At 38.2% G+C, this 10,213-nt stretch overlaps 1 protein-coding gene across 1 annotated transcript; it reads right to left on the bottom strand.

Annotated features, from left to right (window-relative positions):
* Positions 1-1,584: 1,584 nt before the first annotated feature.
* Positions 1,585-7,815, bottom strand: LOC146157275 (beta-1,3-galactosyltransferase 1-like). The gene is made up of 7 exons (XM_083387612.1): positions 7,567-7,815; positions 6,344-6,433; positions 5,537-5,689; positions 4,572-4,711; positions 4,089-4,179; positions 3,438-3,564; positions 1,585-3,001 (listed from the first exon to the last, which is right to left on the bottom strand). Exons 1-7 carry the CDS (start codon positions 7,813-7,815, stop codon positions 2,733-2,735), a joined length of 1,119 nt encoding a protein of 372 aa, XP_083243738.1. The 3' UTR covers positions 1,585-2,732.
* Positions 7,816-10,213: the final 2,398 nt, after the last annotated feature.

The following is a 10,213-nucleotide window of genomic DNA, read 5'->3' as shown; positions in this document are numbered from 1 at the left end:
TATAGCACAAGACCCGCATTTACATCAAGAGTGACGAAAATAACCATATCGGTCAAATAAGTGCAGAAGAATAAGGGTAAATACTTCATAAACACGGCTAAGTCTGTAATAATATCACGTCGCCAACATCCAGATAAATCTCAAATGCTTGACGTTTTTTTAAAACCAGGTGAAACGAAATTCTAAGCCCAAACTTCATGTGGCTGGTTACAATGTTCGGTAGGCTACTTACATTGACGTTGCTGGACGCAAGTGTTGATCTCGAGTTGGCAATCGACATGTTGCCAACTGTATGGTCACCAGACAAGTTTAACGCTTGACCACTATTTGCTATTATATCCTGCGTATACAAGACAGTTGAAGTGAGCTAAGATAGAACAAGATGCATTTGAGGCAAACTCAAGTCTAACTGGCCATCGGTTAATCGGTATAATAACGTTCCATTGTACATAGTTGAAGTAACCTTACATTCGTTAAAATACAAAAATAAAAAAACGTCAATCTTGTATTTTTTTTAGTAAAATATGCTTTAAATTCTTTTTTTTTAATCCAGAATATAGGTATGTGCTACCACGTCGTTAAATAAGGTAGCAACTCATAGTTTTGAACTTCTATCTGGCGAAAGTAATCTAGTTCTTGCAAAAAGATTGGGGCACTTTATAGACACATTTTTTTCATGTGTTTTTTAAAGATAAACTACAACAATTCCAACTCTTTCTGGATGAACTATTTTTAATATCCCTATTAACAAGCTGGATCCTAAGATAGCTATTTTTAATTTCCTTAGCCACAAAAGCTCAAAGCTAAGATAGTGGTAGCTAAATACTATTTACAGAAAAAAAACACCAAAACTTCGAGTAAAATGAAAAATAAAACATACCCTTCCATCAGAATATCGAAATAATGCAACGAAACGCGTTTTTTCGGTCAAACAACCGAAGTTTTATTGCATTAAAAGCAGTCGCCACGAAGTCTGCAATTGTATTGCACTGAACAGAAGCAAAGTAGAGTAAAACAACTTTAAAACGGGTCACTTAAGTTGAGGTTAGTAGAAGCGTGAAGGCGTCGATCAAATAAGTACAGCAGAAACCGCAGTAATCGACAAAGGCATAGAGCTTAAAACTTGTACCAAAGGCACAACACCTCGTACAGTATGAGCAAAAATTAAGCTACACCAATTTTCGCTTAATTGTGTGGTACTTAAACCAGATGAAATGTATCTCAACTAACCTAGTAGGCGACCTTAAACTTATCCTTTACGGTTTACGACATAGCTCAGTTCATATACATATACACATACACTTTTCTACAGGCCGCTCAATTTCAACATATCTACTTCGCGGAACCCATCGGTTAAAATAAAGATCCTATCTAGATCTATCCCTTTTCTTGAACCCCACACGGCTTATGAATAATTAATCGGCGGGCAGTAGCCAAACAGAAATCCGTCCCCGTGGAAACGGTTGTGCCCCAGTGGTAGCGGACAAAATGCAACACCCCGTTTTACTCATGAATTGATTTCGCTTTGTAGTTTTATTTTTTGGGTACACACAAAGTTCGGTGACAATTACTTGTATACGGGTTTATTGTGTATTCGCTGTGGTTTAGAAATTGGTTTTGTCAAAGTAGCCAATAAATAATTTTGGGGGTCGCAAAAATTAAATCGAAACGCTTTGAAATTTGAACGTTGCCTTTATTCATTTCTTAAAATCATTAAAACAGCACGAAAACTAAAATACGGGAAAAACATAGCAGTTTCTAAACATGCGGCCTACAGCCCTAATTTTTTTGGTATACACCCACAATCCACATAAAACAATGATGGAACAGCTCACAGCAAAACGTGAAAAGCACCGACCTGTTTAATCTAAAATGCCGATCTTGGAATATTTTTAAAAACACAAATTAAAACAAAAAAGAAAATACTGTTCGGATATTGGCCCGAACAACAAATAAATTATAGTACAGGAAAATACAGTGGTGTTATTATTTTGCTGCCGTTAATTTGTTCTGCATTGTCAAAAGGTGTGTTGGAAAAAAAGCGAGAAGTTATTGATAAGGAACATATTTCAATCAACCGCAAAAGCACGTATTCGGGTATTCCCTAACTTGTTCATTTACTTCTTATCGCGCAATAAGACCTAAAAAGAAACAATACCAAAAAGCAGAAAAATCTATAATACCACAGTAGGCTATTAAGACCAGCGACATAATAAAGCCAAATAATATCCACTACAGAATTAGATCGAAATCGCCTGAAGACCTAAACCGGCAGGAATGAGGCCTAAATTAGTCGGAATAAGGCCTAAACGGCCAACGTAATGCCTGGAACTGTAGGTAGAAGGTATAGTTTGACCGGCGCTGTTGGGGCGACGCTGTTTTATCCTCGGATTTTTGGTCCTGTTTTGGGTTTTTGGTGGGTAATGGGTGGGGTTAAGGAAATCGATTAGGGTCGAAATTATTAGGGGGTTAGTGATGTACTTAGGGGTGGGGTTTGGGGTTAGGTAAACTGTTGTACAAACCTGATTCTGACCATTTAGGTCTTATTCTGACTTTTAGGACCTATTACGATTTAAACGTTATTACGACTATTAGGTGTTATTCCAATTTTGGTCATATTCTTCCGAACTGCGTTTTATTCCGACGTTGGCCGTTCTTGTTTCGGTCTGATGGCTGGAGTCCTTCTTATTGAGTGAAGAAACGATTTTCACTTCGCCAAATCAAAGGCTCCGTTACACTCCGGTGCATTCGGCGGGCATCATCGACTCCCAAAGCCTCCTTAGGCCTTCCTCGGCGTTGACGTGTACGTGGACGATGACGTGATTGCACATGACGTCACTGGGCAGAAGTGACGTGGCGCGAACCGACTTCAGGTAAAGGAAGTTGTCCAGGTCTCGTGCGACCACCTTCAGTCGCCTGAGCGCGACCCCGACGAAAACGTCATCGAGGGGTATAAGGTGATGACGTAGAGCGGGATCGGAAAAGGATTTCATGACGTCACCTAGAGTAAAACCCGAAATCGTTTTCAAGTTAAATCATTTTAGAGAAAGTTGAGGCGATGTTGAATAGTAACTCAAATTGTCTGTTGTAATGTTCAATGCGGTGTAAAGTTTTTTCGATTTGCAAACCTTAGGACATTTTCGGACAAAGTAATAGGCTTGAGAAAGGAAAGCCATTTAAAATCGCAATAACTAGGGTACTATTTAGGTAGGTTGATGATAGGAAAAATCAATCAATAGTAATTTTTAGTAGCCTACTTACACACCTCTACTATGCTGATTTCAGTTAGTTTTTATGGTCATATCCTCCTATAAAATATAGGACACGTTTAAACCGCTATATTTATTTTACCCTAAGCACCGCATTCAGTTTATACCCGTGCACTAAAAACATGGAAAAAATGCAATTGATTTTTTTACACTAATTTTCTCTCCTACCTGACAGCAAGTAACCCATAGAGTAGCAGAGAGGCGGAAATATATTGCCAGGGTAGTCTTCGTAGGAGACGTAGAACGAGCTGTGGATGTTTCTGTGGGGAGATTCCTCTTCCCTGCAACGTCCAGCCTGAAACCAATAAACATGATTAAAAGTCTTCATGTGCAGTGCCGTAAATTGTTGTGGGGGTCATATCTGCCTTATACAGAGCTTTCCAAAACTGAATAGTCCTAGCTTTGTACCAGGTGTGGTTAACTTAATCGTATAAATTTAGCGGATGACTTCAAGTGTTCAATAGGCAGTTGAATAAAATATTCTCGTCCACTCGATAAAAAAGTCTGACTTGGGCAGCAGAAAAAATCACAAAAATTACTAATGGTAAATATTTCCGCAAAAATGTTTTTAGCAACTCTTATAACAAACAATTTGTAAATATCACTTTTTTCAAAACTTTCCTTCTAGCAAAATCACTCTTAAATTCTTGCCTTGTTCTCAAAATAATACTCATATTCGTGGCGAAATATTACTTTGGCCAAATAACACTCTAATTCTTTCCAAATAAATGCTGTTTATATTTTTAATTACACATACACAGGAGGCAATTTACTCAGAGCTTAGGAATTCTAAGGCCCTAATCTGGCTCCTGCATTTACCGCGTATGTTGTTTCCGGTTTTGAAGGCAGAAAGTTGTCCACCATTTTCTCCATGTTAATCACGACATCGTCTTCCGTCCTTAGCACATATCTGTTAACACAACAAGTAGAACACGGTAAATGTAACCAAAGATCTTTCATAGAGTTTTATACATATAGGCTACCAAAGAATGTGTTTAACTTTTTGGTTTGGTTCAAGTAATCGTCTACTGTAAAACTAAATCAATGAATTAGAAAACAATAGAAAATTGACATAAAAAATACTTTCGAATTTCCGACAAACCTTTTTAACAATGACTAATCGGCCTGTTGGTTTTTGCTTTCAAGCGTTTAAGTATACCCAATACCCACTTAATGCCAATATTAACCTTTAATACGTTAAATCTCCACGTACACAGTTTAAGAAAACTCAAAAACACTAATAGTAGAAGATTTAGAAAATAATCAGATAACTTCAATGATAAAAACTACAACCGTCCTCACTTGGGAAGTTTGCATTTCGATGTCACGTGATCAAACACGTTTAGCAGCTTCGCCGTTGAGTTTCTGACGTCATCAATCAGAGGCACGTGGATGATGTCACGGTGACGTAACGACTCTTCCGCCAAAAGGCCTCTGAATTTCTGACAAGGAAATGTAGTTAGAGATTTGGCCGACAACAATTGATTACGGGACGAAAGTAAACGCAACACTATTTATCGCCTTAATATAATATGAAAACGAAACAGTATAAATGTCATGGTCTCAACAATATAACTTAAGCTAGACCTAAAATAAATCGAGATCAATTCGAAGAAATTTATAGACTTTCAAAGATTCAAAGACCTCGTGGCAACCCTGCTCATTAGATGCAAAATAAAACAAAGGAAACCCGAAAAATCAAACATGGGTTTTTGCCATTGCTAACACAAAGACATACTAAGTGCTAATCGTGCTTCAATACAGTATTCAAAAAATTCAAAGAGCCTTTCAATTACACCCAGTTCAGAGTTGGTGATTAAAACAAGTAAGCTGTAAACCATTTGACGAAAAACTTCTTACAGAAGACGGTTGTCATATTAGCCGAAAAACACCTAAAACACACCAAAAAATATCCAGCACCCTAAAGAGTGGCTGTATAAGTAGTAAGGTATCGATGAAAGACACACACAAACATATGTGTTTGATAACATCTGTGATCTAGCCCCTCGGAAGTTGCTTTATGACCAACGATTACGGCCGGTCAAGCCGGGACCGGAGGTCGTGAGTTCGAACCTCACTGCAGGACAGTTGTTTTTCTGGCTTGCTCTGCTTGCATCATAGATCGACAGATTCGGCGAGTCTGCGATGGCTTTTTTTTTTTAAGGTATCGCTTTGGTTTGAATCTTTCGATTTCAATTTTTGATTTTTGGTTTAAGATTTACAAAAAACGTAAATTGCAGTTTACAAAAAAACGTAAATTGCCCAACCTGCGTTCGTCCATTTTCGCCCACTGCGAACGCACACGCCACCTTGCGGCCGCCCGCGAACTCTTGCTTCTTGCACCACGTGTCGCGGATTACGTCACGCAGTGACGTAGACATGTCTTCGGAGAACACGACAACCAGCAGGAATAACTGTTCCTGAAAAAATTCAGCATGTTTGTATGGAGTAGCATTTGAAATTCAATACAATTTTAAGTTAATTCTGCCAATTTTAAGTTAATTTCTGTCATATTTAATAAAGTTTTATAACTCGTTAAAGAATTAAGTCAAAGCCAAGTCGTTTACAAATTAACTTCAGTCCAAGTTTGTTCGCTTTTAAGAAATATCAATAGAAGTCCCGTTTAAGTCACCAGTTTAAAAAAAATAAATTCTCACCAAAGTTATTTGCTAAAACCAGGGGTCTCAAACTGAGGTTCTTGAACCCATGGGACCCCGTGAGAAAGTTTTAAGGGGTTCGTGAAATATCTTTTAATGATTTAGTAATCAAACATGTGATGAGAATTTACTTATCAGTAGGTTCTGAGAAGTGATTTGAGTATCAAATTGTATGCCTGGTGAAAAAGTTTACGAACAACTGGCTTAAATGTAAAAGTACACTGTAGCATAAGCTTATTTTTTTCCGTCATTTTAACATTTTCATGCCAACTGCCTTCGAGGCAAATGTAAGGTTAAAAATGACACTTGATCGTCGTGTAAAAAACCGCCGGTAGTGTGGCTTTGACGAGCGGTCTAATTACAGCGCTAGTGATCAGAACGCATAAGCCCGCCATCTAAAACCTCGAATTAGCTTACCTTGCAGTAGTTAATGACGATTTGTTTACGCTGGATGGCAGCCCTCGTTACAGGAATGTTTGGATTTGTCACCGGCGCTGGAATTGTTTTCTGTGAAAAAAAGTTACGATTTATGGCTGTTGTAACTCGTAAATCATACACACGAGACTCAATTTGCGGTTACTTAAATAATTACTCTGTTGTAACTGGTCACCACGGGCGTATCTAGGGGTGGGGCACCAGGTCATGACCCCTCAAACCACATATTTTGGCAATTTTATTTTGGAGATGCAAACATTCTCACGAAATTTTCTAGAATGTTTTAGCCCACTTTGAGAGCGTGATTTTTGTATGTTTATTGTCGACATAACATCAAAAGTATCACACCCGCACTCAAATTACAATTCTTGCCAACTTAAACTCGAAAAATATCAAAAAATTACCGGCTTTCTGATTCGCATTGAGCTGTCGAGTCACAACTAGTTTTTAAAGTCAATAGATGCATCTATTTTAGGCAATGTGGTATTTTTAACCAAATAAAGGCATTTTTTGCATTCGATTGAGTAGACTTAGCTTAAGTTTATTTTGAAAAAGTTTTAAAGCACATTTACATAAAAGTTTATGACGTTACATCACATAAGGAAAAATTTCAACTTAGCGGAGTTAGGGACACGTGGTTCAACAGTAGTGGCTTAAATGAGCAAAATGCCCTTGTCAGCATTAAACCTCATTACTATTTTGTTAATTTACTTTGCTAGTCGCTTTATATGGGTGACGGGCGCCAAGTTGGCATCCCACCGTGATCACTACATCTTAAGCCATCTAGGAAAAACAAAACTCGTCCGGGGTTGATCTTGCAGGGCGCGAGTTGGGTTTGGGTGGGTATTACTGTTATATTTATAATTACTATTGTTATAATTGTTATTATACCATATAATTATTTCTTTCTTGCAATTTCATTTTTATCAAGTTCTTTCGTTACTGAAAATAAGGGTGTAGGATTGTAGACCAGCGGCCAAACCTGGTTATAATAATTGATGTTTTTTACCAAACTTGTAAAATGTAAAGGCGTCATTTATAGAAACAAGCTGATTAGGAGTTGTGGTGCAAAGATACATAATACTTGCTTAATTTCGCGCCACAAGTATCAAACGAACGCAAAACTCTGCGCGCAGGTGTATAACGTTAAGTAAGGCCAAGGAAACGATTTTTGGATTAAAGCCTGTGCCACGTAAGTCACTAACCTGAAAGATGTGATTCTGCGCCTTTAACTCTTGCGGCTCTTCGTTAACAATCACGACGCCCTGCTGTATTTTGGCGTACAGCGCCGAAGCCATGCGTTCTTCCCGCATCGAACGCGCAATCATGTAAGTTACAACGGAACCAAAAGCGACGACAAACAGGAACAAAGTGTGACTGTTTCGGGTCAGGGACACCAGCTTGTTGCGCCTCTCCTCGCCGTGCTTTATGCGAAAGTTGTTCCTAACCTTCATTCTTCTTAACCGACCCTGAACTGCTGCTACAGGTGTACATCTGCTGCTGCTACTGCTGCTGTTGTTTTATGATGCTGTTGTATTGTGTGTCGTCACAATCGGATGGTCTTGCTGCTGGTTACCGTTACTTAAATGCCCTGCGGCTGACAAACCAAGAGCAGGGCTCGAAAGTCGAATGCGATCAGCGTGTAATTTGAACTTTAACAAGGGATGCCCTTTAATAACCTGCTATCTAGAAATCTTGTTTCCGAAACCGATTCTCCAATGTCGCAGTCAAGTAAAAGTCATTTAAATGGAATTAAAGACCAGGAAAAAAAAGTCCAGGTCGAATAATTTTCAACAAATAGGTAGTCAAGTTTTTATAACTGTAAATTAATGCATTATGCCGTCAATATTCCCTTCAGTAAAAAGTTTTGCAGTAGGCCTAATCCACAATTTTATGTTTATATGAACGCATTTGGTTTTCATTGACATACAAATTGACCGGACATTGAGGTATTTAAGGTTATCTGTTTTTATAACGCTGCCTTATGACGTATTTTGCGACATGTCGTAAAATAGTTATCCCCTTAAGGACTCGGGACTTAAGTAAGACTATCCTAGTCCCAAGTCCGAAACGCACATGTGCAGTAACAAATTCGAAACAGATAAGGCCATAAACTGTAAATTGTTAAGGTAGACAAGCATATGGTGGAATCTGTTTCAACCACGTATTATGGGTGAATGAGTTATATGACACCTCTATTTATAGTTGGATTGAAGTATCCTATTTCATCCTATTTTAGTTAAGTAAAGTGGTAATGTACAGCATGTAAAATTAAAGACGGTCTCGGGCCTCGATTGCGTCACCAAATTTGGCCGAATAATGGCAATTTCATATAATTCAACCAATCACAACACATGTTTGGAAAATATTCACCTTATACTATTTCGTCTTTACAAGTTACAGTTGGCGGCTATACTAGTTTTAAAAGTTGTTACTGCGCATGTGGACGCCGGATTGTGGACTCGGTTAGTTTTACGTGGTCTCACTCGAGTCTCGAGTCCGACTCCAGCAATGCAAACCGACTCCGTTGAGTCCTGAGTCCAACTCCGACTTATTTAAGTTAGTCTCATAATTTTCTTGCATTTCGACGTCACGTTATGACGTAATTTGTGACATCTTTCCTTAACATGCCCACCCCCTCCCCCCCCCCGAAACATCCCAGGTATGCCCTTGGATCAGTTCGAATTTTTCGCCTCGAGCTAAACTTTGTGTTTACAATAAACAAAAGCATGAAACTTCGGCCAACCTAACTTGATAAAATCACTCTACGCTTTTGTACTTTGACCGAATCTTTGCTGTGATTTTTGTGTTTATTAATGTTCTAATGACCGAAGTCAATGACTTACTTAACTTAAGTACAATATACGACTAAGAAATTTAAAACAACTTGACTTGCCTTAAGTCTTTCGGGAAAAATCACTTGACTTAACTTGATTCATATTTTAATTAACAATATTTCAGTAAAATTGTATTATTTACATCAATTGAATTATGTAAAAATATTAACTTGCAATTTATTTCGTTTTTACTTTTTTCTATATGTCTACGATGTATTGCTAAGTGAAACACGATTAATGTTGTTAGTTTTTTATTTGTTTATTTTATGACATTTATTTTTTTTCTATGACGTAACCCGAATTTGTTATAGCAATGAAAAAAAGGTCTTGTTTACACCACGTTAATTTCGTTTCATTGTATTATTTGAAGTGTATTGTCTAACATTTCACATAAAAGGGAAAACATGTTTCGTGAAGAAGTTTAGCAACACTAATACATTAAAAAAATGTATAAAAACTAAGTAAACAAATGTGTATTCTGTGATCAGGCCTTTGTGGAGTGGTACTAACCAACGATGCCGGCGACCATTATATAGTACACTAAGGTGCCTTTCGGAAAGGCTTAACTGACCAGTCAATTGTCTTTTACTAATTTAGGTATTTAGACTGGTTGTTTAAATTTGCCCCCTTTAAATAATTTGGTTTTGTTTCGCAATGAATAGAGTATACCCCGAATACACCTTTGGCACATCGTGTTTCGGGACTGTTTCATTTATTACCACCACACTGTTTTTACGATCTTGTTTCCCAGTTTTAGCGTGAATCCCCAACAACGTGCCACAGTTTTGCAATGCCCCTTTCGACGCCAAGGCATTTGTCAAAACACCTTGATCCGCTTTTGTTTGATTTCGGGCTCTAGGCGTTGTACGTCGACCTTGCGGGTTGGCCCGCAGGCAGCTGAGCGTGACCAATATGGGAAGCTCTCTAGCTAACTGAGAGAGGGAGAGTAGGCAGCGCTCGCGTTTGTATTGTGACGTTACGAGGCAAAACAATCGCGTTAATGTGTAACCGACAA

Source organism: Ascidiella aspersa, chromosome 4 (genome assembly GCF_963924565.1).
Source record: "Ascidiella aspersa chromosome 4, kaAscAspe10.2, whole genome shotgun sequence".
NCBI classification, from domain to species: Eukaryota; Metazoa; Chordata; class Ascidiacea; order Phlebobranchia; family Ascidiidae; genus Ascidiella; species Ascidiella aspersa.
Note: the sequence above shows the minus strand (reverse complement) of the source record. Positions and strands in the feature narration are given on the sequence as shown.

Bases quoted from the DNA above. Each gene is read 5' to 3' on its own strand.
- LOC146157275 (XM_083387612.1), bottom strand. From the start codon at position 7,815: ATGAAGGTTAGGAACAACTTTCGCATAAAGCACGGCGAGGAGAGGCGC. The intron at 6,434-7,566 runs GTTAGTGACTTA...TTTTTTTCACAG, and splicing joins CGCAGAATCACATCTTTCAG to AAAACAATTCCAGCGCCGGT. The intron at 5,690-6,343 runs GTAAGCTAATTC...GAATTTTTTCAG, and splicing joins TCGTCATTAACTACTGCAAG to GAACAGTTATTCCTGCTGGT.